The following is a 27104-nucleotide window of genomic DNA, read 5'->3' as shown; positions in this document are numbered from 1 at the left end:
TTTTTGTACCGGTATTAAACAAAACTGGTCCCATGCTATTTTGTTTCTCAAAATACGTTGGTTCGGTACTGGTACCAGTACTTGGGGCAACACTACTCTGAACCAAAAGAAATGGACCCGTTTGGACTTGATGAGGGCTCAGTTGTGGGTGAAAGGCGACAATTAATATGATCAACGAATCTCCAGATGAGAACGTTGTTGACCTGTGTCGATGCACTTTGAAGCCCTCGGGACTCACAATCCCTCTGGTGGGGTTCGGTTGGTCGGACCCTGCACTCGGACCCTGCATATTCAACAGCATCACACAAGACAGATTTAGCAGCAGACAAAATCAACATTAAAATCAATCTTTTCACAAGCGTCCCGTGTGTGAACGTAATGATGTCGAGCTCGACATGTTCTGGTCAGCTTATAATGACTTGTAGCAAAAGTTAACATCTTCTCAGACCATTCGAATCGTTTTCAAAGGTCGAGTAGCAAAGTAACAATTATTGCTTCTCGCTTTCTGCTTGAATGGAGATACAGTACTCATTAAGAACAAGCGTATGAACATTTGAAGCAAAATGGTCGAGTAAAACTGTGTTAATCTGAGCTGAAGAATACATCCATATTGAACGTGAATTTTTTTTTCCTGTACAAAGTTTTTACATGGCTCAGGCTGCTCTTCATCACGTGGAACTGATCCATCAGCTTCTTGTGCAGCGGACGCATTTCAGGATGCACCAGCTTGTCGTGCACCGCCAGGCCACTTCCAAGAGTGTGAACCTGAAGGAAAACAAATATTTGCCTACAAGACTTTGGGTGAGGGCTATATATTGTACAGAGCAAAAAGAAATATTGAACTCAACCAAACAATTCCAAATAACTTCTCACCTGCTCCTGCATCAAATGTTTCAGCTGTGTGATCTTGTCACTGTCCTGAGGGTGTGTGCTGATGTAATCTTTGTCAAAGAAAGCCTGACAACAACAAACAAAATATAACCAACCAACCGAGTTCACAATCATCACAATTCTCATTACTATTTTTTCATCTCGTCACATACTGTACATGATATACTCCAATCGCAAAGACACAAAGAAAAACACACGACCATGTCTTAGTTAATAAAAGAGAGTGTTGCTCCTGACAACAGCAGTAGACCTCCTGACAACAAATGCCGACCTCCTGGTATCTGGTGATGCCGCCGTTGACGGCGGCGTCGACAACTCCGTTGAGCGTCATGCTGAGAAGGTTGACGTTGTTGTTGTGCGGAGGCTTAAGCTGATAGCAAGTGATCAAAGTGCGCAGCTCCTGGTTCTTGTTCTCCACCACACTGATGGCATTGTCTAACGGACTCGCCTCCACCTGAAAGGGTTAAGGTTAGTGATTAGCGTATGATGCAAATATTTGGTCTTGATGTAGGACTTGGGACTAACTAACAGGATGTTCTTCGGAGGAGGCACTGGGGATTGAGGAAGTAACTTTCCAGTTAGGGTTTGGGTTAACCCTAGTTTTGGCATGGTTGATGGAAGGACACTCAGTTGAGTTTTCTCTCAAGTAAACCCAACAAGATTGATGTAGGCATCACTCTTGAAAAAATGTTTTGGTTTCATTGAGGAAAATATTTAAAATGTTTTCAATTACTCTCCAGATGGGTGTCGTCCCCACTGCTTAAAAATCTGCAGTAGCGAAGCTCCTTCTGAATAAAAGTAATTTAGACCCCAACATTTTAAATATAGTAGTTACCGACCTGCATCCAGCCTACCGTTTTTAGGTGAAATACTAGAACAACCGGTGTTTAACAAATTGTTTCTTAAATAGAAACATTTTAGAGAAATATAACTCTGGATCTAAGATGAACCACAGTACCGAGACACCCTTTTTTTTTATATTAAATGACATCAGGTATAATGCAGATTCACAAAAACAACCACAGTCTTGGTTCTACTGGATCCCAGCGCCACCTTCGATACAACAAATCACAACATTTTATTAAACAGACTCCGAAACCTGGTTGGCCTCTCTGGGTGTTTTTTTTTTTTTTTTATATAACTGGTTCAGCTCTCATCTCACAGACAGAAGTTACTTTGTAGGTATGGATAAGTGTTCCTCCAGAACACATGGATTTGAGTGTGGAGTGCCCCACAGGTCAATATTAGGTCCAATATTTTTTCATCTATACATGCTTCCCCTTGTGGATGTTATCAGGAGACACGTCATCAGGTTCCAGTTACACAGATGACACATAGCTGTACATTGCCATGTCTCCTCCATAATTAGAACTTAACGCAACTGATTATTGAATGAAAGTCATTTTATTGTGTCTCCTTAATTTGAACATTTAATTCTCAGGCATTGTCTTCTTTTTAACGCAAATAAAATATATATGTTACCTTGAAAATCCATCCATCCATTTTCCGTACCACTTTATCCTCACGAGGGTCACAGGCTGCTGGAGCCTATCCCAGCCATCTTCGGGCGAGAGGCGGGGTACCCTGAACTGGTCGCCAGCCAATCGCAGGGCACATAGAAACAAACAACCATTCGCGCACACATTCACACCTAAGGGCAATTTAGAGTCTTCAATCAACCTACCATGCATGTTTTTTTGGGATGTGGGAGGAAACCGGAGTGCCCGGAGAAAAGCCACACAGGCACGGGGAGAACATGCAAACGCCACACAGGCGGGGCCGGGGATTGGACCACGGTCCTCAGAACTGTGACGCTCTAACCAGTCAGTCACCGTGCCGCCGCATTGAAAATGTAATCCAGTAAAATTATATTTTTTAATAAATGTACCTATAATCTGAGGAAATCTTTTTTCAGTAACTATCGGATTACAGTTCATTTGTATTTTATTTGTTTAAATCCTGAATACGTAACGGCGTACATGTATTTCTGTTTCCAAGTACCCACTGCAATGTGCTCGTGTTTAGACTACTGCAATACCTTGCTCCCGTGTTCCCCAAAAGAACATCTCCACTCTCCAACTACTTAAGAACTTAGGTGGCATCCTCCGTGGCTGCAGGCTGTGGCACCGTTCAATGGGGATGACTCCCAAAGAGTTGTTTCTCCTCGCCCAGGATCTTCAGTCCCTTGCCATGTCTCTACACTATTAGTTAATATATGTTGTGTGTGTGTGTGTTTATATGTGGGTATGGCACGGGTGTGTTTTAAAAAAAATATTTCTTGCTATTTTAATTGACTGTTTTTATGTCTTTAAAGTACTTTGTGTTGCAATTTTAATATATGAAAAGTGCTATACAAATATAATTTGATTTGAACCCCAAATTTCCTGTTGCTCGACAGCCATTCATTTCCATGCGTATGCCACCATTCAGTCATTCAATCATTCAGTTTCTCACCAGCTCTCTCTTCTCCACTTCAAACCAGCGTGAAATTCCAGGCAGAGGATGAGCAAGAATCAGAGTTGTCCTCTCAATCCAAAGACTCTGAAACACAACAAAGTGATTGACATCATCAAAATCAGTGTAAGGTTGAATTTAAAATGTGATGGATCATGCCGACTTTTGCACTTGATTAAGTATCAATTCTTTTTTCATGTATTAAGAAAATGAAGCATGAATATGCACTTTGTGAAAAATACAACAGGTAGGCTTTCTCATGTATTAAATAACCTTGAACTCATTATCTCGATCTTTGGGTCCTTTATGGAAAGGTCGGTCGTAACGGAAACGGCGAACGTTGTTGAACCGGTAAAAACTTTTGATCTGCTCAGGGACTTGGTCCAACTGTAGGATAGTGACAGCTTCAGGAACCGGAGTAACGGCATAAATCTGGATGTCTGGGGAGCGCTCGTCAAAGAAACCACACACAATAAGTCACGCGCGCGCGCGCACACACTGAGAGGCAGGATACACTGAGCATCACACTGCAGAATGGCTTCATCAGGCTGGTTTGGGTGCTGCATGGCGATGGCTTGTGGAAATTCTCCCAGCATCCTTTGCTGAAAGGCCTCAAGTCTTTCATAGTCATGACCACGGCACACAAACTCTTTGTTCTGGTGAAGAGAAATTCAAATGTAGAAAAATTCACATTTGTGCTTGTTGGAATGTAATTTATGATGAATTATCGATGAGCTAGAGTCCCGGAGCGCAGGTTACATGCTAATACTAATACATTCTTCTAAGAGCTTCATTCTTGAAACGCTGAGCATCGCATACGATTGCAACGAGGTTCAACCGACCCTGAGGAAGAAGGGGAACTTCCTGCCGTAGAATCCCACCCTGAAGAATTCCGGTTCCAGACGTTGATGCTCCATGATGTGATCAAAATATGCTGCCTCCAATTTCTGTAAACAAACACACATAAAAAGACAAAAACAGTGGAAAAGATGATCTAGTTCTTTTCTTTTCATTCAGCAACATTTTATTCTCGTTGAAGTGATGAACAGCACGAAGAACGTGTTGCGTCTTTTTCATACTCACTCGAATCCAGCTGAGACTCTGGTAGTCGTACATGGATTCATACTGGAAGGCCAGTTCTCTGCACAGAGGAATCGCAAACTCCCAACACTGCATGGACAAACACACACGCACGCACGCACAAACAAATACATACTTTAGCCTTCACTTTTGAAATAGACTTGAAACGTAATGTGAGCTACTGAAGCTGCTTTTACCTCCACATTCGAATGTTTACCTTTCCTTTGTTGAAATAGTGGATGAGCTTTCGGCAGAGCACCTCCTTGCGGTGCCACTCGGACTGAGCGGGATAATGCAGAAGATCTTTTATTGGCCGCTCGTCCCAGTGCAGCAACTCCCAGTACAACAAGAGCGTGAAAGCCGCCTCTGCAGGGTAACATCATGCACATGAACACATGTACTCTATGCGCATGTGTGTGTCTGCGTTGTACCAGTGTAGTTGTCTGCCTGCAGATGCATGTCGCAGAGTTTGTGGATGTAGCGGACGTACATCTCCTCCTTGTTGATCTCAGATTTGTAGAAGTTCTGTGCATCAACTTTGCGTTAAGGTTGGAATGAGTCATCAAGTGTCATGAGCGATGCTTTGATCTTACCAAGAGATTGACCGTGCAACCGATCTTCTTGTTCTCGAGCTCATCTCCTTTTATGCAATCCCTGAAAGCAAGATCGACACAGCTCGTTACTTTTCTTTTGTATTTCCACTCTTGCAAAAGATCAATCCTTGACAACAAAAGAATCATGAACATAAATTGGCACAGTGCGCCCTGTATGTATATGTGTGCGTGCGTGCCACCTGTAGTCCAGAAGACGTTCCATGAGTCGAGTGACTGAAGTAACGAAGGAGATGCCCGTCTCTCTCCACGTTTCCTGCTCGATCTTCTCCAACAGACTTCCAAAAGACAAATCAACTTGATGAATTCAACCCTTGATTCTCCTCTTTGGGTGAGTTAAGTGTAGACTTTTGATATCATGCGTACACAATCATCAATCAGACAAAGCAGATCTCTCCGGTTCCCGAGCTACAGCCTCCACAGTAAAATGTTCATGAAATGACATCTTTATGGACTTTACTTTTTTTCTGTGAATATATTTGAATTGGTCTGCTGATCAAAACGATTTTAAGGAGAGGCAGAGAATTGAATAGATGTTAGCGCATGTGTTAGTTCATTCATACCTGGGATAGGGCCCAAACAGCTGAGTTCTAATCACAGTAGCACAAAGCAAATGAACAACAGCAGCGTCAGTACACAAAAAGAGAGTTTAGCGTATGTTTCAAGACCCACAATGAAGGATTCTAATCACACAAAACTTTTGGTTTACAGCAGACTGAAGAGTTCTCGGTAGTTCTCGTCGCCTTTGCCTTCTGAAAACAGACTGTCCAGCTTATCAATCAGCTCGGCCTCCACCTACACAATGACAACAACAAAACCACAAATGTAGTCCATGCCTACACAACAGTACTGTGTTTGGCTTTTTACTATTCAAGACAATAGTCACAACATCAGCCTTGTTCCCAAGGAAGCATGTTGCTGTCAATGAATACAAGCTTATTACGATGTATGCAATTTGCTGAGAAAGGTTTTGTATTCATTTGGATTACAGTGCCCCCGTTCTTATTTGAGGGCTGCGGTGCGTGTCGCAGAGATGTTATGTAATCGGGAGCTCGTTGGTTGGTTGATGAAAGATATGAAAGAACTTGAGCTGCTAGAGACAAAAGCTTGAGAAATTCTAAGAAACAAACCAGAGTGAGCTGCATACACCAAGATCGTCATTTTCTCCTAAACACTTCTGAATTCCGGTTCAGAGGGTGCTAAATTGTTACAGATTAATGTTGCATTCGGATGAATGAATGATGGAGAAAATGTGTACGTTTATCAACGCATTGCAAATGTATTAAGGAGCTGTGGTCACATCAGCCTAGCGCAAACAAAAGTGTCACACAAAGAAGAAAGCAAACATGAAAGAGGCATGCGTCATTGCGCTTCTCTGTGGCAGAAGCATAATATTGCACATCAACTGAGGACAGATACAACGTCTCTGAACAGAGGGCAAAATGGTATGTGACCATGATAAATGTGCCGTTCGGGTTGGTGGAACTGGCGTCCTTGTGGCGCATGTACTTATTCTACAATCTGTGTGTATGTTTTTGTTACAGTTTTTCACTGAAAATTGGTCGCGCCGATGATGGTTAGTACGGCCGACATAACCGAGAGCCGAACATACTCAGGACTGTGGAAATGATCGTGGACTTGTGGAAGCATCCTTCGCCACGGCTGCCCCTCACGCTGTCCAACTGCCCTGTGTCAACCGTCGAGACCTTCAAGTTCCTAGGAATTACAGTCTCTCAGGACCTGAAGTGGGCGACCGACATCAACTCCGTCCTCAAAAAGGCCCAGCAGAGGATGTACTTCCTGCAGCTTCTGAGGAAGCAGGCGCCGTTGAGGCAGTTCAACGCGGCGGTCATTGAATCGGTTCTGTGTTCATCCATCAGACCGTAAGGGACAGTCAAGGCTGGCGGAAAAAAATCGGCGGTACCCCCCTACCCACTTTTGAGGACTTGCACACTGCCAGAACGAAGACAAGAGCATGCAAAATCCTCTCGGACCCTCCACATCCTGCCCCAGGTAGGCGCGATCCAACAATGCAAAGCAAAACCAGCAGGCACTCCAACAGCTTCTTCCCTCTTGCCATCAACCCCTTAAACAGTTAACTTACAATTTCACTGTAACATGCTGACAATTTTGCACATCTCTGTTGAGACACTACTACAGTATTGTTGTTGCCCAATACCGGTCACTCATGTGCTTGAGAACTATCTGCAACATTTGCATAATTGTCACTGCACCAGACTATCGCTCAATTAATCATTTCAAACTGCTCTGAATCGCTTCAGAACTCTGTATCAATTATGTCAGCAGTACCACATTACTGGCAACCCTTCACTGCTATGTGACTCTCCGTAGTGTGTTTTTATGTCCTAAAAGTATGTTTTGTCACAATGGCTGTCTGTTGTCGTACTAGAGCGGCTCCAACTACCGGAGACAAATTCCTTGTGCGTTTCTGACATACTTATTCAGATTCTGGTGGATGAGAAGAATAAAAGTTGTTGAATATCGGTGGACTCGTCAAGTATTTCGAACCAGAAGAAAACCTTTGGGAACAGTTACAAAGCATTTGAACATGCTTTGTTGCTCAGGAAACTTGTGAATATGCGCCTCGTTGCGAAAGAAGTTTGTGACCGTGTTGTCGCAAAGAAAAAGTGAGAGGTCCATCTGTAGCAAGAACAAACCTGTTTGAAGTTGCCATTTTTGCGTTGCTCCCAGTCCATCATGTCATGGAAGATCGGTATCATGATATTTCGGACCTCCACCTGAGGGACCAACGTGACTCCCAAAAATGGACCAATCATCCCGGGAATAAAATGAATTTTGCTTTCACCTGAAGCACATGGAAGACTTTTTGAAGTGATGCTTGAAGTCTTAGATTTAGGTTGGGCGGTGGGTTCTTACTCAGGTTCTGCCACATGCTGAAGAGTTCGTACGTCATCATCACCCTCATGTCTCCATACCTGCAGTTACATTTCAGATAAGAAATGTTCTCATTTTATGAAACACTTTATGTTTGAGCTCACATTAACAATACCAGTAATTCAATAAGATGTCTGACTTGCATTGTAGTTATAAGGTATATTCCCATGCTGCTGCTTACAGAACACTAGGACACACACACACACACACACACTCACTTTTGTTTGTGAAAACTGACCAGACTATGTTACGAACACACACCCTCGCACTACAGATAAGCTGTAACATTCATGCTAACAACAACAGGCAGCGAAGGAAGAAGGAAGTATTGTCTCAAAATACAGTGCGGTCTCTTGTGGGACCCAGAAGATGAGTGACTATTCTTTTCAGATAATAGTCACATCTTCCTTCGCTGGGCAGCCCCTCTTTATCAAACCGGTTCGTAGCTGTTCTTAGCCTGAATGTTATCAGCACGTCTGTACTGCAAGTGCGTGTGCGCACGTGCCTTTTCATAACATAGAGTGATCCATTTTCACAGACAAAAGCTAGTGTGCGTGTCCTAATATTCTCTAAGCAGCATCATGGAAAAATACCTTATATACTTAATGAACCTGGTGTCACATACTGTCATTGCTTGCTTTCAGCAATTGGGACTCCAGGTGGACTTGACAGGCTTATCATCCACATTCTCTATAGCGCTTATCGAGAAGTGGAGTCTTCACAGGCTTCAGGACAGAGACGGGCTACAACCAGGATTGGTTGCCAGTCAATCACGGAGCACAAAGAGACACAAACAAGCAGTCCCATTCACACTGCCACCCTCATTTGATTCTGATCCCGCTGCGCCTTGTTAAGCTCAAGAAAGACAAGCAAGTGACGAGAAACTTTGTTGGAACAATAACCCGAGCAAACTTGAAGGGAGCGCATCAGAATCGGTTCATTTGCGCGACCGCAACTTGGTCTGTGACTGTCGCTTCTGGGAGATGAGACACTTCACAATTTCTATCATGTTCTACATAGTTTTAGATTGTCCTGCATATTTAAAGGCCCTGTAAAGTCATTTTGGTGTTTTGTTTCTAAACACAAGAAATATGTTTGAAGATACAGTAAGTGCTGAAAACACCGCGGTACCGAATTGTTCAAATATAGGGTTAAACTCACCTCTCAGTTGTCTGGATTTTTTTGGGCGAGGCTAAAAGCAAGCCCAAGTACACATTTGGGTTTGGACGTAGATTCCGACCATAAGTCGTCCCTTCCCCACTATACAAGTACCTCAGGACCCTCATATTAGCTGTGGTTATTCAGTGCAATTGCCACTTCCGTAATGATAATAACAAACCTACCACTAAAGCGTGCAGTTGGCCAACAAGCTAACTCTACGACAACTGGAAAAACTCTCTTCCCTGAAGTGTTATGTATTATTTGAGCACCAGTGTGTCTTCCTCAGCGCCTCCACTGCCCCACGCCCGCCCACCAGTGCAAAGTCGAGGAGGCGTAGGGAAAAAAATAAAATCATCCAGGGTAACAGATGCGCCGTGCTGCTGTGATCACCTCCGAGTGCGCAACAGGCGGGCACAATTCCGCCAACGACCTGGTGAATTTCAACAGATATTACAGACCTTTATTTATTCATTCAGATTCGCCAGACTTGATAACAACACGCAGTGGTGTGTTAAATTTACAAGAAATTTGTTTGGGGTCAGTTTACAGGGTCTTTAACCCTATCATGGATGTTGCACACTGGAGCAGCCAAAAAAAAGTCTTCGGATGTCATAATATTGCTGGTGTTTGGGTCAGAATTGGGGCGGCTGTGGCTCAGTAGGTAGAGCGGTTCGCCCGGTGACCGAAGGGGGGGCTATGACTGTCCGCGTGTCCGAGTGTCCTTGGGCAACACACTGAACCCTAAATTGCTCCCAGTGGACCTGGCAGCGCCTTGCATGGCAGCAGTCGCCCATTGTTGTATGAATGTGAATGTGAGGCTTTGTAAAGCGCTTCAGGCACTGTGATGGTCTACAAGCCCAATTCCAATGAAGTTGGGACGTTGTGTTAAACATCAATAAAAACAGAATACAATCATTTGCAAATCATGTTCAACCTATATTTCATTGAATACACTACAAAGACAAGATATTTCATGTTCAAACTGATATGCTTTATTGTTTTTAGAAAATAATCATGAACTTAGAATTTTATGGCTGCAACACATTCCAAAAAAGCTGGGACAGGTGGCAAAAAAGAAAAGTTGAGGAATGCTCATCAAACACCTGTTTGGAACATCCCACAGGTGAACAAGCTAATTGGGAACAGGTGGCTGCCATGATTGCTTCCCTGAATTGCTCAGTCATTCACAAGCAAAGATGGGGCGAGGTTCACCTCTTTGTCAACAAGTGCGGGAGAAAATACCCAAACAGCTTAAGGACAATGTTCCTCAACGTACAATTGCAAGGAATTTAGGGATTTCATCACCTACGGTCCATATCATCATCAAAAGGTTCTGAGTATCTGGAGAAATCACAGCATGTAAGCGGCAAGGCCGAAAACCGACACTGAATGCCCGTGACCTTCGATCCCTCGGGCGCCGCAAAGTGGAGAAGTGTTCTCTGGTCCGATAAGTCCGCATTTCTAATTGTTTTAGGAAATTGTGGAGGTCGTGTCCTCCGGGCCAAAGAGGAAAAGAACCAACCGGACTGTTATGGACGCAAAGTTCAAAAGCTGGCATCTGTGACGGTATGGAGCTGTGTTAGTGCCAATGGCAAGGGTAACTTACACATCTGTGAAGGCACCATTAATGCTGAAAGGTACATACAGGTTTTGGAGAAACATACGCTGCCATCCAAGCAACGTCTTTTTCACAGACGCCCATGCTTATTTCAGCAAGACAATGCCAAACCACATTCTGCACGTTACAACAGCGTGGCTTCGTAGTAAAAGAGTACGGGTACTCGACTGGCCTGCCTGCAGTCCAGACCTGTCTCCCATTGAAAACGCGCGGCGCATTATGAAGCGTAAAATACGACAACGGAGACCCCGGACTGTTGAACGGCTGAAGCTGTCCATCGAGCAAGAATGGGAAAGAATTCCACCTCCAAAGCTTCAACAATTAGTGTCCTCAGTTCCCAAACATTTATTGACTGTTGTTCAAAGAAAAGACACAATGGTAAACATGAGCCTGTCCCAGCTTTTTTGGAACGTGTTGCAGCCATAAAATTCTAAGTTCATGATTATTTGTTAAAAACAATAAAGTTTATCAGTTTGAACAATAAATATCTTGTCTTTGTAGTGTATTCAATGAAATATAGGTTGAACATGATTTGCAAATCATTGTATTCTGTTTTTTTTTATGTTTAACACAACGTCCCAACTTCATTGGAATTGGGGTTGTAGATAAAGCGCTATATAAGTCCAGTCCATGTGCAGGACAGAATCAGAACCATATGGAAAACATACATACGATAGCTCTCGTCCTCTCGCTCTTTAGGAACAGAAATGAGCAAACGAGGTGGTTGATGATTGTGTTAGCAAGCAGATGTGTTGCTTGAAAATGATGATGACTTCATTTTCTGGGTACAACTTGAAGCAACGACCTTTCACACGCGGACATGAGGTCACAGAAGCTTCCTTACTTGTCAAATATCTTCTTCCTTTTTGATGGACTCATGTTTTCCAATTGCAAACTGGGCTGGTTGATGTATAAAACTGCTAGACTGAAGTAGGAGCTCCACACCTGCGCACAAAAGTAGATAAGTAAAATAATAAAATAATAATAATAATGTGTTTGCCAAATAGATACGAATGATCATTGATGCTGAGATGGTGGTTGATGAATAATGCTGGCAGTACCTTGAAGTCAAAGTCAGCTCCCACGAAGTTCTTGAGCTGAAACGGTGCCAGACGCTGCACGGTGGACAGGATGATCCTGAAAAGCAGGAAGTCAAAGTGAGTCACATGACCCCAGCCTTCCTTGGCGTTCTCCGTTGCGCTTCTTACCGGCTCGTCAGGAGCCTCATCACGTTCCAGTCCCGTGGGAAAATACTCAGCTTCATGAGGTTTCGGAACACGCACCAAATCTTCATCATGAATTCCTGATCAGACAAAAATAGTTCTCAATATTCTGCTGGTCTGACAGATTTGAACGTGTTGTTTGGGCCTCAAACTAAAAGCGCTATTCTTTTCTTTGACACTCATAGGATTTTTGAAATCCATCCATCCATTTTCTACCGCTTATCCGAGGTCGGGTCGCGGGGGCAGTAGCTTTAGCAGGGACGTCCAGACTTCCCTCTCCCCAGCCACTTCCTCCAGATCTTCCGGGGGGATCCCGAGGCGTTCCCAGGCCAGGCGAAAGGCGTAGTCTCTCCAGCGTGCCCTGGGTCGTCCCCGAGGTCTCCTACCGGTGGGACGTGCGAGGAACACCTCACCAGGGAGGTGTCCGGGAGGCATCCGAATCAAATGCCCCGGCCACCTCATCTGGCTCCTCTCGAAGTGGAGGAGCAGCGGCTCTACTCTGAGATCCTCCCGGATGACCGAGCTTCTCGCCCTTTCTCTAAGGGAGAGCCCGGACACCCACAGCTCGTGACCATAGGTGAGGGTAGGAACGTAGATCGACCGGTAAATCGAGAGCTTCGCCTTTCGGCTTAGCTCCTTCTTTACCACAACGGTCCGATACAAAGTCCGCATCACTGCAGACGCCGCACCGATCCGCCTGTCGATCTCCCGTTCCCTTCTTCCCTCACTCGTGAACAAGACCCCAAGATAATTGAACTCCTCCACTTGGGGCAGGATCTCATCCCCGACCCGGAGAGGGCACGCCACCCTTTTCCGACCGAGGACTACGGTCTCCGATTTGGAGGTGCCGATTCTCATCCCAGCCGCTTCACACTCGGCTGCGTACCGCTCAAGTGAGAGTTGGAGGTCACGGCTTGATAAAGCCAAAAGAACCACATCATCTGCAAAAAGCGGAGATGCAATACTGAGGCCACCAAACCAGACCCCTCTACGCCTTGGCTGCGCCTTGAAATCCATCCATCCCTCCATCCATCCATTTTCTGAGCCGCTTCTCCTCACTAGGGTCGCGGGCGTGCTGGAGCCTATCCGAGCTGTCATCGGGCAGGAGGCGGGGTACACCCTGAACTGGTTGCCAGCCAATCGCAGGGCACATACAAACAAACAACCATTCGCACTCACAGTCACACCTACGGGCAATTTAGAGTCTCCAATTCATGCATGTTTTTGGGATGTGGGAGGAAAGCGGAGTGCCCGGAGAAACCCCACACAGGCACGGGGAGAACATGCAAACTCCACACAGGCGGGGCCGGGGATTGAACCCGGGTACTCAGAACTGTGAGGCTGACGCTGTAACCAGTCGTCCACCGTGCCGCCCGCCTTGAAATCCTGTCCAGAAAATTTATGAAGAGAATCGGTGACAAAGGGCAGCCTTGGCGCAGTTGACAGCTCCGCCCCTCTCTTCACTCGAGTGTCCAAGACACGCGGCCGCAACTCCGATGACACGACCACAGAGTCGATCTGCGACCTAGAGTGTCCTGGTGGCAAGTGCATGTGTGGACACCCTTATGCTTGAACATGGTGTTCGTTATGGACAATCCGTAATGAGCACAGAAAATAACAATCACGCCCTTCCAGGTCTCATTGTAATTTCCCCACATGAGCATTGACGTCCCCCAGTAGAACGATGGAGTCCCTAGCGGGAGCGCTGTCCAGAGCCCCCTCCAAGGACTCCAAAAAGGGTCGGATTTTTTATATTTACTGTGTATTTAAAAGTCTTCGCAAGGCAGTACTTGCTCCTTCGACGTACCTTGAGCACTTCTTTGCTCTGAAAGTTCTCCATCAGGTGCTGGAAGTGGACGTCAGTCATGTGACGGAGGAGGGACAGAAGGCAGGACACAAATTCTCCCTGCCAATAGGGATGCAGCCACACACACATCAGCCCATCACAGGACACCGGGAAGCAGTCAGTGACAGCGGAAACTCAATGGACAGGAAGTGATGCATGAAACATGACGAGTCCATCAGTTAGCCTGTTAGCATAGCCTGGCTTTTACCCGCAACTTCATCACATCTCAAAGGCTAACATTTCCTTTCAAACTACACTAAATGAATACCACATTCTGTATATAAACTCCATAGAGTGCAAAAGCAGCTTGAATGAAAATTCCCATGTGGAAACATGCCCAAAAATAAGTGGATGATAAACACAAGGCGGGTGAGGGGGAAATGAATTGGACGGGGCAAAATGTGCGAAATTTTACTTTTATTTGAATAATAATTGCGAGAAGAAGAATAGCAATACCTTTTTTGGGTGCAGTTATTCCACTACTTTTATTCCTTAAAGCAAATGTTACTTTTGTTTCATTTTACAGCATTCTGCTGAGTCACGTGCCAATCACATTTTGCCCCGCCCACTGATGGCAGCTCGTTCGAGAAAATTTTGATTGTTAGTTACTAACAGAGATCTCGGCGGTGCACTGCGGACAGCGATGACCTCTTACCGCCTCCTGTGATTGGCTCTTGCTCATGATTGATAGCAGGGTCTGCAGGAGGACCTCCAGCACAGACTCCACCATCATCTCCACCTCCTCCTGCACCGATGCATCCTGGGAAAAATTGCGGAAGAGAAAAAAGATTTCTCTCAAAAGTCACCGGTACTGATGTCATTTAACCGAATGAATGTCTTATGACGAGACCTAACTTGTTATAAACATTTAGCAATCCGAAAAAGTCGGACTTTGAGTTTAGAATGAATCTTTTTTTCCTGTGTGACATAGAACCTGCTGAAGAATTCGAGTGTTATCCTTCAGTTTCTGTGTGTGTGTGTGTGTGTTAGTTACCAGCGAGCTGGTCTTGATGATCGAGAAAAGAGAGGTGAGAACTCCAGAGCACATTAACAGCTCTTTCTGATGCCTCAGATGAAGATGAATGTGATGAAGAACCACAGGAAGTATGATCCTTCGAGACTCTGATGAACCACACACACGCGCGCACACATGCACGCACACACACACACACACTATCAGTTGACGTGGGCCGAGTCATCAGTTTGTGAATGGTAGTCATGTTTCCAGTGAGACATTCACCTGGAAAAGAGAAGAGCCTGCTGTCAACGGTGCGAGCTATGGACTGCAGTTTGACGGCATCCATGGAATGTCCCGGAATGTGAAGCATGGATGGCAAACTAGCCAAAGTGCCGCGCACAAATTCTGCCACTTCTTGGACTGAAAACATGTGCAGCAGCTCATCAAAGATGGCTGGAAAAGAGTTCAACACAGCGACCTGCAAATGGTCACACCGATATTAAGGTTGACAATGTGAAATGCAAACTAAGGCCTTTTTTAACTAAAAGTCAATCATCTTCGTTTTCTTGATCAATCAATAGCAAATGTTTCAGGTAATCTGATTAAAAAGTGAATCATCCTTCATAGTCTCCTAGGTCCACCAATGAATTGAATGAATTAACCAAAAGTCAATCGCTTCTTGGTACGGACCGACCAAGAAGACTATGAAACAATACAAAGCCAAAGGTTTCATGTGTGGCTAAAATTGAATAATGATTCTTAGTCTTCTTCGTCAAAGGAAACATTTTGTGTCATTTTAGGAGTGAATCATCTTTTTATCTTTTTCCTCCACCAAAGGCAAATGTTTCAATATAAGTTACTAAAAGTAAATGATTTTTGGGATGTTGGAGAGAAAAAGAAAGACAAATGTTAGTCGGGATGAAGTGAGTGATATTCCCAGACCGAGCATGTGTGTGAGCGTGGTGGAACAAGCAAGGTGCAGCGGGCTCTCCTTCCTCCCGCCTGTCCATCGTCCACACATCTACTGGATCCGTACTTACTGACAGAGGCGGCATCTGCAGGGTGTTGGAGCTCAACACCTGAGCACTGTAAGCAACCAGGCCTGGGGCGGGGGGCCCGGTCTGACTCGGGCCTTGAATGGGCTGAGGGCCGTGGGTGTCGGTAAATAGAAGGGAGGAACCCACGACCCCAAAGAATAACAAAGGAGCCAGTGGAACAAAAGAGTTGACAAAGAGTTGTAGGAGATTGATGGCGGAGGAGGAAGAAGGACACCAAAAGTCAGACCAGCCCATTTTCTAAATGATTCCAAAGATCCGTGTTAAGCAGGGTCAAACTGAGGATTGGTCTGCCCACCTGAGTGAAGATGAGGGTCTCACAGGTGGGCCGGTCCAGACTGAGAACAAAGCGGATGGACTGAAAGAGTTCTTGGATGCTGCTCCGAAACTGTTCCTCCTCCATCCCACAGGTGGCGCGAGAGTAAAGACTCCGAGACTGAACGATGAACTTGAACAGATACTCCAGAGCCTGGCGATCAATGAACAGGATATGTTTTTCATATTTCAACACAATGGTTATCATCCATTAACCGGTTTAGTATTTGTTCATATACCAGTAAGTCAAGAACAGTTCTTAATGTTGTATGTAGAAATGAGCCTTTGCAGGGTAATGATGGCTGAAGTGGCCAAGTCTTACCCGCATTACGTCCTGGATGTGATCTTGTCGCGTCGCCTCGGCCGAACGCTCCACGGACCACCTGAGACATCGGATCAGCTCCCTGACACAAAGGTGAAGCCGTTCAACGGCACTCGCGCAAACTCAGACACACGTAAACACACACTCACAGACCCAGCACCACTCACTTGTAGGCCAAAGCCCCAGCAAAGTGTTTGTGAATGTACGTGTCCATGACGGCTCGGAAGTGGAAATATTTGCTGTCCCTCAGCAAATTGATGACGAAAACCTGAAGAGGAATTCTGGGATAAGCATTCCATTGGGAAAGTTGGGAAATATTGTCTGAACGATTCCTTGATTGTTGTTGGCCAAAGACCGTACGTAAAAATGAGAAAAGCCAGACCAGTGGCGTTCATCACAAAACAGATCACATGAGCTTTTTTTTTTCCTATTCTGACCCAACGAGTCTCAATTATCTTTGTGATGTCATTTCTTAAAAAGAAACATTTGACTTCCTGTAAGACTTGCAACATTTTATTTGAACATGAACAGACAGCTCAATTTATATAAATCGAGTTCTCTGACAGGTAACAGACTGAAGACAACTATTTTTATTGGACAAAAAAAAACAAATACACATGCAAATGCTAATTTCCTTGCATAATGTAAGAAGCATATAAAGAAGGCTGGATTTTGTTTCCATCTTACCAGAGACTGAAAGACCAGAGGGCCATATTTGTCTGGGTTGTCATCGAGAATGGAAAACAATGTGTCCAGAATGTCTTGAAGAAACTAAAAAATATATTTCACCTTTATTATTCTGTCTAATTCATTACTAAGACTTTTTACACAATGTTTTCATCCATCCATCCATTTTCTTCCCGTTGTCCGAGGTCGTGTCGCGGGGGCAGTACCTTTAGCAGGGAAGCCCAGACTTCCCTCTACCCATCCAGCTCTTCCGGAGAGACCCCGAGCCATTCCCAGGCCAGCTGGGAGATATAGTCTCTTCAGCATGTCCTGGGTCGTCCCTGGGGTCTCCTCCCAGTGCGACATGCCCGAAACACCTCACCAGGGAGGCATTCTAATGAGATGCCAAAGCCACCTCATCTGGCTCCTCTCGATGTGGAGGAGCAGCGGGGCTACTCTGAGCCCCTCCCGGATGACCGAGCTGCTCATCCTCTCTCTTAAGAGAGAGGCCGGACACCCTGCGGAGCAAACTCATTTCGGCCGCTTGTATCCGGGCTCTTGTTCTTTCGGTCACGATCTATGGCTCGTGACCATAGGTGAGGGTAGGAACGTAGATCGGCCGGTAAATTGAGAGCTTCGCCTTTCGGCTTAGCTCCTTCTTCATCACAACGGACTTATACAAAGTCCGCATCACTGCAGACACTGCACCGATCCGCCTGTCGATCTCCCGTTCCGTTCTTCCCTCAGTCGTGAACAAGACCCCAAGATACTTGAACTCCTCCACTTGGGGCAGGATCTCAACCCCGACCCGGAGAGGGCACGCCACCCTTTTCCGACTGAGGACCACGGTCTCAGATTTGGAGGTGCCGATTTTCATCACAACCGCTTCACAGTCCGCTGCGAACCACTCCAGTGAGAGTTGGAGATCACGCCTTGATGAAGCCAACAGAACCATATCATCTGCAAAAAGCAGAGATGCAACACTGAGGCCACCAAACCTGACCCCCGTCTACACCTCAGCTGCGCCTAGAAATTCTGTCCATAATAGTTATGAACAGAATCGGTGACAAAGGGCAGCCTTGGCAGAGTCCAACCCTCACTGGAAACGAATCCAATTTACTGCCGGCAATGCGGACCAAACTCTGACATTGGTCGTACAGGGAGCGAACAGCCCCTATAAGGGGGTTTGGTGCCCCATACTCCCAGTACCCCCACAGAACTCCCCGAGGGATATGGTCGAATGCCTTCTCCAACAAATGTAGACTGGTTGGGCGAACTCCCCTACACCCACGAGGACCCTGCAAAGGGTGTAGAGTTGGTCCACTGTTCCACGGACAGGACGAAAACCACACTGCTCCTCCTGAATCCGAGATTTGACTTTCCGACAGACCCTCCTCTCCAGCACCCCTGAATAAACCTTACCAGGAAGCTGAGGAGTGTGACCCTCCGGTCCCCCGGTCCCCCTTCTTAAAGAGGGGCGCCACCACCACAGTCTGCCAGTCCAGAGGCAGAGTCCTTCTGACAGGGCATTCTGCCAGACGTTCCCAGCAGAACCTCACAATACGTTTGGGTCTGCCAGGTCGGACCGGCATCTTCCCCCACCATCGGAGCCAACACACCACCAAGTGGTGATTGGTTGACAGCTCTGCCACTCTCTTCACCCGAGTGTCCAAGAAATGCGGGCGCAAGTCAGATGGCACAACCACATAGTTGACCATCTAATTGCGGCCTATGGAGTCTTGGTGCCAAGTGCACGTATGGACACCCTTATGCTTGAACATGGTGTTTGTTATGGACAATCCATGACGAGCACAGAAGGCCAATAACAGAACTCGGCTCAGGTTCTGATCGGGGGAGGGGGGGTGGTATTCCTCCCAATCATGCCCTCCCAGGTCTCACAGTCATTGTCATTGCCACGTGAGCATTGAAGTCCCCCAGCAGAACGATGAAGTCCCCAGCGGCAGCGCTCTCCAGCACCTCCTCCAAGGACTCCAAAAACGGTGGGCATTCTGAACTGCTGTTTTGTGCATAGGCACAAACAACAGTCAGCACCCGTACCCCGACCCAGAGGTGAACCCCAATGTTTAGGCGCCAAGCCGGGGGGCAATAAGTGTACCCACACCTGCTCGGCGCCTTTCACCGTGGGCAACTCCAAAGCGGAAGAGAGTCCAACCCCTCTCGAGAAGACTGGTACCAGAGCCCAAGCCGTGTGTGGAGGCAACCGACTATATCTACTCGGAACTTCTCGACCTCACACACCAGCTCGGGCTCCTTCCCTGCTGAAGAGGTGATGTTCCACGTCCCAAGAGCCAGCTTCTGTAGCTGGGGATCGGACCGCCAAGGTCTCTGCCTTTGGCCACCGCCCACCTCACACTTCAACCGACCCCTATGGCCCCTCCAATAGGTGGTGACCCCATGGGAAGGGGAACCCACGTTCCCCTTTCGGGCTGTGGCAGGCCGGGCCGCATGGGTGCAGACCCGACCACTAGGCACTTGCCTTCGAGCCCCACCTCCAGGTACAATGTTTCTAAAAGCTAGTAATATACAACCTTTGAAACAACTATCAAAACAATCTAGAATTATTTGTTTTAGAACTGTATGTAAAGAGTTACCTCCTAGTATTTATGCTTTTTCCTCAGAAAAAAATCATGAGGCACACAACATTCGCATCCAGCAACGTATCAAAATCTCATTCAAGTCGTCTGCCAAGTGGTAAATAGGAAAGTCAGATAAAAGTTGACGGCTGACAGGGAAAATTGAGCCGATGAGCTCACCTTGACGACTTCCTCTCCGCTGACATGTCGCAGACGACCGAGGATGTCGCCGACTCGGTCGGTATGAGCTTTCCACTTGAGCAGAGCCAGAAGGTCCACTAGAAGACAGGAAGACATTTGACATTTCCAATCGGGAACATGGACTGAAGAGATCTCAACCACTTCTTGTCTACCATTCTGGGTGAGCTTGGTGGACGAAAGCTGGGTGGAGATCCAGAAAATTTCCCTCATGCTGCGCTGAAAGGCCACGCCGGGAACCCCCAGGTTCAAGTGGTCTTTGCAGCAGGGCAGGGCCAGATAGAGGCTGGGGTTACAGAAAGTGGTGTTCTCATTACACTGAGGGCACACAAGAGATCGCCATCAACAACTGGACCAGTCACAGAAAAGAAGACATTGGACATCGTTATAAAAAACAAAACAAAAATCACCTTGTAAACGAACAGTTCGTGGCTCTGATCGGACAGTGTGGTCCCGTCGTCCCTCATCAGTGGGGTGAAAGAAAAACCGAAGAGTTTTTTGTCTCCTTTGTCCTTGGCTTCATGAAGCAGAAAGAAGACAAGCCGACAATGGAGACATGGTCTGGGTAGGAAGAAATTTAGTGAAGCGGGCCCGTCACCCTCACTGGAACAATGTCGGAACTCGAAGCGAAGATGGGAGCCTCGGAATTGGTCGATGGGAATGGGAAGTTTGATGGCCTCGCTCCATCGGGGGCTGTTGTTGTGGTAGAGCACAAAGGAGCGATGCTCTGCCACGTTGGGCTCGCCGCAACCCAGATTGATGCAGTCCTGCGCCGCAAGATCGACATTTCTTTCATCTCATGATTCATATTATTCTCATTCTCACTTTTCTCTTCCAAAACACAAAAACGACAACTTGCTGTGAGTCACCGAAACGATTCTTTTCGGACCTTCTCTCCTAGCCTGCCTGGTGATGCCACGAGTGAATAATTGGATGATGATAAAAAGTGATAAAAAGGCTGTCTTTTTATTTTTGTTTGGTCCTCTCGGCAGCGTGGCCACCAGAACGACACCAGATGATGGTTACTTTTTTTCGCCCCGCTGTCGTTTGCCGTAGAACATCCTGTCCCGTTCCTAGTTTTGATCGGCTGCGTGTTACATTTACTGTGTTCGCTACTTTCTGTGACTTTGGCATCTTCTTGGCTACCCTTCTTGCGCCACTCCTCCCTCGCTTTAAGCCACATTTTTCCCTTGCTCGCTCCTTTTTGTCATTAACTAGTAATGTAATGAATCCGTTTGTTTATTTGAATGCTTACATCCACATTTTCCTACTCGTTAGTAGCACTTCTAGAACAAAAAGGGCTTGATGCTTGTGATTTTTTGGAACACTTAAGTGAGGAAAATATTATTTGCTGGTAGAAAACCTCCCTTGCTTCATCAACCACTAAAGTTGTCAAGAACATCAGCCGGCCGGTAGCTCAGTGCACGTGATCTTGAGCCCTTGAAGACACGATGATGAGCGCTAATCAACCTGTACAAGTTCTCCGTCAGCGTAGAGCACGGAGATGCCAACTTCGATGTTCTTCGGAACGCTTTTTCCTCCTCTCTCAAAGTCTCCTCGCTCCAGTGTCAAGTACAAGTCGTTTCGCATGTCACCTGTCAACGCAAACAAATGACGCTGAAGTCACATGACTATTTTGGTCACAACCGTGAAAAACACGAGCTCACCGGGCACGATGACGTCAGGGAAGCCGAGCTTGCGCGTCATGGCCACGGCTCCACTTAACATCCATTTGTTTTCACGACGGAGCTCCTCCAAGTCGCCGCGCAACAGCTGCAACGAAATGATGAGACCTGCAAGAACACCGTGTCAACGTGAGCCAGATGAAGACAATTGGGAGCAAGATACAAACATGGAAGCAAGATGGAGAAAGATGACTGTCATACCGTAGTTGTTTCCAGGCGCTGAGTATTTGGTACTGGACTTGCGGATGATGTTCTCGTGGATCTGGTACCATTCACTCTCGTTGTTACACCTGCAGGTTGAACTTCAAGTACAACTAATGTCCGCTAATGGTGTGTGTGAGAGAGAGAGAGAGACTTACATGTAGACTTTGAGGACAAAGTCTTTCTCCTCTTTAAGTTCGGAGATGGTTTGCAGGACATCGCTCATGGCGAGAACAGCGCAGCCGTAAGGGCGTCGGTATCGAACGTGCGGTGGACCTTTTTTGTGATCGTTCAGCAACATTCTCCCTGCAACAGCGAGAGTGTGTACGTGTGTGTGCATGTACGTGTTGTTGAACATTGTTGACATCCATTGGCAAAGTCACAAGTGTTCACTATGTTGTTTTTTTACCTGTGCGAATCACCTGTGAGACGATGTACAGATCTCGCTTCATATCTTTGTTGCTCAAATCCTACACACGCACACGCAATGTTACAACAGAATCGTGGCGACAAGGATGGGGACAGCGGTGCAGCCTAACTAAGTCTTTACCGTAAAAAGAGCGCACAGCCTGTCCAATTTCTCTGGATTCTTCACCCCTCCGTTTTTGTTGAGTCTAACCAGGAACTTTTCACTGAAAGACAAGCAAGACGCCGATCTTCACTCTGATCTCCTCAGGAAAGCGTCTTCTCCCTCACAGAGGCAAAAGCCCACCTGATGCTTTTTCCCTCCCTCGAGTCGTAGAGCCAGAAGAAGATGTCGCTGTCCTCACCGATGTTGTTGTAGGTGAAACTCTTCAAGTTGACAAGTAGGTGATGTGCTACTGGCACTCTGCACGGGTCGCCGCCACCGTTCTTCTGGTTAGGGTTTAAGTTAGTCTGCAGGTCATCACATTGATGATGATGCTAATCATTCAGAACATTTCTTTCCACAAAAAAAGGATAAAAGAAATGCATGTTTTCATTTATCTACCAAGACATGACAGGTAACGTGAATCGTCATTTCTTGATTGTTAATTTTGGTTATCTTAACATTTAGGTACTGATTCACTGTGAGCTATGATAAATTTCTCTCCTCCCTGTGCCGACAGTATGCGGTGCAGTTGCCAGCGGAGAGTGGAGCAAGGAGGTGCACGTGGATGGTAATTGCAATCAGTCTTACGTTTAGTGTTCACAACCGAGGAGCCTGACTTATCAAAGAGCGCGTACGGTTCATACGAAAACTGTACGTACGAACAAAATCCTATCAAACCATGCATACACACACACACACGCACACACGTAGAGATTTTGCCTTGATAAAAAAAAATACAAAATTTAAATGCAGCCCAGTGTTATTGCTACTACACTCGAAAAAGTACTTTGAATGTACTTAATATGAGCGCTGGTAGGTGGCAGCCAGCCACTCCTCTCCGCTCACCCACTCACGCCATACGCGATTTTTTAATCCAAACATGTTATTTATACCCAAAGGGCACATACTTCAAAAGGCATGAGCTGCATCACTGAAAAAAAGACCAACAAAACAACAAAATCGTACATAAAGTGCAAAGTCAGTACATCCTATCATGTTTGATATGAAGTAAAACTGGGCCCTCCGTCACCAAAAAGTGCACAGGATTCCAGCTACCAGTGTGCATACACACAAAAGCTGAAAATTGCGTAGAACAAGAAAAAATGAAACCTATCAAACAGTGCATATATGCACACCTGTTGGGAATTTTCCTTGACGAGTCACAGTTCCACTTGTGCGCACGTGGATCACGCAACAAAATAAGTTCATGATTATACAGTAAATGAGACATGCTGGCTAATGTAGTGCGAAGGTTGAATTATGGCGGCGACAGAAACAATTTGGGGAAAAACGAAAACTTTTCAGAGACAGAAGTTGACACTTATCGGCAAGGAAGGTGGCTTTGGAAGCGCCACAACAAACAAAAAGAAACGCAGCGAGTGGCAGGAGGTCACTGCCGCGGCGAACGCAGTGAGTTTAACGGGGAGGACTGTAGAGGAAATACAAAAAAATGGGCCAACTTAAAAGTAGATGCCAAAAAAAGAATTGCGGCCCATTGCCACACGCCAACGGAATTTTGCTTCAGATCCATCTCAATCTATCAATCAATGAATCTGCGTTACGTAGAGTCATCATTCCTACGTACATTAAAATGCAAAATCAAATCCATAATTAACATTTGCTATTCAAGCTGGACATGTGAGAGTGGCATGGCTTCTATCAGAGGTGGGACCAAGTCATTGCTTTGCAAGTCACAAGTAAGCCCTCAAGCCCCCTTTGCCCTCAAGTATTGAGTCAAGCCCCGAGTCGAGACAGGCGAGTCCGGAGTCAAGTCTCAACAACGGCAGACTGCCGTACGGGGAGACCGGTGGGCCAATGAGCCAGCCGGCCCTGCCACAAGACGAAGAGGAAAATGTAACAGAATGGTGGGGGGGTGCAGGCATACAGCTGCCCAGTCATTTGAGTAAGAAGAAAAACATTTCGACTTGAAAGCAGACACATGATGGGTTTCATCATGGTCTCTAAACCAATCAGAGATTGTAAAGAGCGGGGACCCTCAGAATCTGAGACCGTGGTCCTCAGTCGGAAAAGGGTGGCGTGCCCTCTCCGGGTCGGGGATGAGATCCTGCCCCGAGTGGAGGAGTTCAAGTATCTCGGGGTCTTGTTCACGACTGAGGGAAGAACGGAACGGGAAATCGACAGGCGGATCGGTGCGGCGTCTGCAGTGATGCGGACTTCGTATCGGTCCGTTGTGGTAGAGAAGGAGCTAAGCCCAAAGGCGAAGCTCTCGATTTACCGGTCGATCTCCGTTAAATAGCAAGTCTTTTCTAGTCAGTTCTAAGGATGGGCACGGCAGTTCTTTTGAGTGGACTGAATCATGCGAGGGCGGAACGGTGGCCTCACAGTTCTGAAGAGCAGGGTTCAATCCCCGGCCCCGCCTGTGTGGAGTTTGCATGTTCCCCCCGTGCCTGCGTGGCTTTTCTCCGGGCGTTCCGCTTTTCTCCCACATCCCAAAAACATGCATGCTAGGTTAATTGACAACTCTAAATTGCCCGTAGGTGTGAATGTGAGTGCGAATGGTTGTTTGTTTGTACGTGCCCTGCGATTGGCTGGCGACCGGTTCAGGGTGTACCCCGCCTCCTGCCCGATGATAGCTGGGATAGGCTCCGGCACGCCCGCGACCCGCGTGAGGAGAAGCGGCTCGGAAAATAGATGGATGGATGAATCATGCGAATCAGTTCATTAAAAAGATTCGTTCAACGAATCGTTCAGTTCTTTTTCACAAAATCATTCAAGTGCTTCCTCATTCAGTTAATGATCCATCCCTGAGGTTCACGGTCACTCAACACGTTCACCGAAGGACTATGCGTTGTTGTTGTTGTCATGTATTGTAAACGAGGAAAGGCGGGGAGATTATTTTAAAAAAATAATGAAAACACCATTTTTAAATGGCTAAATTATTACCTAGCCATCACTCTCTCAGCAAGCTCTCGACACCCGGCTTCGGTTGTGAGTCGTGATCACGCGTGCAGCGGGCTCCGCTACCTACCATCCTTCCGCGTCCCCCGACGTCCAGCTAGGCTCTCGCCAGCCGCCGTGACTCTTCTGCGTTCCATCGCGGTGGAACGTCGTTGACACCAGCCCCCGCCGGCCGAGCTTTCTGCTCACTCACCTTACTGTTATTGTCATCTGATTAGTCTTTGAGTGTCTTGAGAAGCGCCATATAAGTTTAATGAATTATTATTATGAAATAAAAAGCTTTAATAATCGCATTAGAGACACAGAGGGAATGATATGTATGTGTACGTATATACATTTATTATTTATTTACATTTATTTTAAATAAACAATTAAGGGCAGCCGTGGCCCAATGGTTAAGATCATCGCCTGCCACCGTGGGGGACCTAGGTTCAAAACCCCGACTGGACCATCCGCCAACATCCCCCGGACTCACGGCTGTGATGTCCTTGAGCAAGACACTGATACCCCGAAATGCTCCCCGGGCGCTTCAGCTGCCCCCTGCTCCAGTGTGTTCCACTAACATGTGTATGTGCTCACTGTGATGGGTTAAATGCAGAGAACACATTTCATGTGCATGCATGCATGTTCATGACAATAAAAGATGATTCTTCTTCTTCTTCTTCTTCAAATATGTGTGCTTGACTGACTCAAAAATTAGCCGTTAGCTTGAAGCTGCTAGTGAAAGCTATCCCCGTGAGGACGTCAGGACTTGCGGTTCAAATCACTCATGAGTACGTTCGCTGCGTAGTACGTCGTTCCTTGCGCAAACGAATCACTCACCGTATTAGTACATCGCTCCTTAGCGGATCACAAACGAAGAAGTTCAAAGAACGAATCACTCATGTCTAACGGATCGCGAAGGATAAGTTCAACGAACGAATCACTCTTCAGTTCCTCAGTACACCAGTCCACTGAACGAACAACTCAGTTCACTTAAGTCCCTCCCCTGAACGAATCACTCTTCAGTTCCTCAGTTCACTGAACGAATCACTCTTCAGTTCCTTAGTTCACTGAACGAATCACTCTTCAGTTCCTCAGTTCACTGAACGAATCACTCTTCAGTTCCTCAGTTCACTGAACGAATCACTCTTCAGTTCCTCAGTTCACTGAACGAATCACTCAGTTTACTTAAGTCCCTCCCCCGACTGCACGGCACTGCCTGACGCTGGCTGCTCATTGGTCATTCGCCGAAGTGAGTGACAACGCTGGCGAATCGCAAATCACATGGCAGTACGTTTCATGAAGTCCCCCCCCCCCCCCCCCGCCTGCAGGCTGGCTGCTCATTGGTCATTCGCCGAAGATCCAGAAGTGAGTGACAGAACGCTTCAACAGTTCCGTTTCCGCATCCCAGCCGTCTCGCTCGCCTCACGAGGGCCAAGCTAAAAGAACGAATCATTTCATAAACTGATTCGGTTCAGTTTGTTCACTAAATAGATTCGTTCTTCTGAACGTAGCAACACAAGTGAAGTCACGAGTCATTGCTGTTCAAGTCCAAGTCGAGTTGCAAGTCTTATAACATATTTTCGAGTCGAGTCGAAAGTCAAGTTGTTAGGGTGGTGACTTTGTTGAGTAATTCCTTCAACGCTTCGAATCTACTTCGGGGTCGGTCCGACCATTCATAAACCTTCCCAGTTTGAGCTCTTTAGTTTTAAACCTTGTTGTTAAGTTTTAGCCCTTTAAATGTTGACAATGCAAAGCTGACAAACCTGTGAGTTCTGTTGAACGTTGTTTCTGCTGCTGAGATGCTGAGAAGAAAATATGAATCAATATTAAAACGT

At 46.3% G+C, this 27104-nt stretch overlaps 1 protein-coding gene across 14 annotated transcripts in view; it reads right to left on the bottom strand.

Annotated features, from left to right (window-relative positions):
- Nucleotides 1-27104, bottom strand: part of LOC133484154 (dedicator of cytokinesis protein 3-like) — a 41439-nt gene that overhangs the window by 7124 nt on the left and 7211 nt on the right. For 6 of the 14 annotated variants that reach the window (XR_009790300.1, XM_061786328.1, XM_061786327.1 and 3 more), the window contains 41 exons: nucleotides 27033-27071; nucleotides 22507-22670; nucleotides 22345-22426; nucleotides 22204-22264; nucleotides 21953-22100; nucleotides 21795-21883; nucleotides 21576-21701; nucleotides 21379-21503; nucleotides 20513-20675; nucleotides 20319-20425; nucleotides 20064-20226; nucleotides 19891-19988; nucleotides 17138-17221; nucleotides 16618-16718; nucleotides 16451-16532; nucleotides 16112-16282; nucleotides 15799-15900; nucleotides 15041-15236; nucleotides 14795-14922; nucleotides 14414-14560; nucleotides 13762-13860; nucleotides 11940-12034; nucleotides 11793-11868; nucleotides 11576-11676; nucleotides 7935-7993; nucleotides 7715-7863; nucleotides 5746-5831; nucleotides 5600-5626; nucleotides 5219-5314; nucleotides 5019-5079; nucleotides 4857-4950; nucleotides 4643-4791; nucleotides 4429-4515; nucleotides 4188-4292; nucleotides 3860-4001; nucleotides 3619-3785; nucleotides 3346-3432; nucleotides 1163-1345; nucleotides 874-957; nucleotides 649-765; nucleotides 204-283 (listed from right to left, as the gene is read on the bottom strand). Coding sequence is in view for 13 of the 14 variants with exons in the window: in XM_061786328.1 (XP_061642312.1) it covers nucleotides 204-283; nucleotides 649-765; nucleotides 874-957; nucleotides 1163-1345; nucleotides 3346-3432; nucleotides 3619-3785; nucleotides 3860-4001; nucleotides 4188-4292; nucleotides 4429-4515; nucleotides 4643-4791; nucleotides 4857-4950; nucleotides 5019-5079; nucleotides 5219-5314; nucleotides 5600-5626; nucleotides 5746-5831; nucleotides 7715-7863; nucleotides 7935-7993; nucleotides 11576-11676; nucleotides 11793-11868; nucleotides 11940-12034; nucleotides 13762-13860; nucleotides 14414-14560; nucleotides 14795-14922; nucleotides 15041-15236; nucleotides 15799-15900; nucleotides 16112-16282; nucleotides 16451-16532; nucleotides 16618-16718; nucleotides 17138-17221; nucleotides 19891-19988; nucleotides 20064-20226; nucleotides 20319-20425; nucleotides 20513-20675; nucleotides 21379-21503; nucleotides 21576-21701; nucleotides 21795-21883; nucleotides 21953-22100; nucleotides 22204-22264; nucleotides 22345-22426; nucleotides 22507-22670; nucleotides 27033-27071 (4520 nt within the window). In the remaining variant the exon portion in view is untranslated. The remainder of the gene's footprint in view (nucleotides 1-203; nucleotides 284-648; nucleotides 766-873; nucleotides 958-1162; nucleotides 1346-3345; nucleotides 3433-3618; nucleotides 3786-3859; nucleotides 4002-4187; nucleotides 4293-4428; nucleotides 4516-4642; nucleotides 4792-4856; nucleotides 4951-5018; nucleotides 5080-5218; nucleotides 5315-5599; nucleotides 5627-5745; nucleotides 5832-7714; nucleotides 7864-7934; nucleotides 7994-11575; nucleotides 11677-11792; nucleotides 11869-11939; nucleotides 12035-13761; nucleotides 13861-14413; nucleotides 14561-14794; nucleotides 14923-15040; nucleotides 15237-15798; nucleotides 15901-16111; nucleotides 16283-16450; nucleotides 16533-16617; nucleotides 16719-17137; nucleotides 17222-19890; nucleotides 19989-20063; nucleotides 20227-20318; nucleotides 20426-20512; nucleotides 20676-21378; nucleotides 21504-21575; nucleotides 21702-21794; nucleotides 21884-21952; nucleotides 22101-22203; nucleotides 22265-22344; nucleotides 22427-22506; nucleotides 22671-27032; nucleotides 27072-27104) is intronic. The other 8 variants (XM_061786321.1, XM_061786318.1, XM_061786319.1 and 5 more) reach the window with 8 other exon arrangements.

The sequence above is a fragment of the Phyllopteryx taeniolatus genome, chromosome 9 (genome assembly GCF_024500385.1).
Source record: "Phyllopteryx taeniolatus isolate TA_2022b chromosome 9, UOR_Ptae_1.2, whole genome shotgun sequence".
NCBI lineage: Eukaryota > Metazoa > Chordata > Actinopteri > Syngnathiformes > Syngnathidae > Phyllopteryx > Phyllopteryx taeniolatus.
Note: the sequence above shows the minus strand (reverse complement) of the source record. Positions and strands in the feature narration are given on the sequence as shown.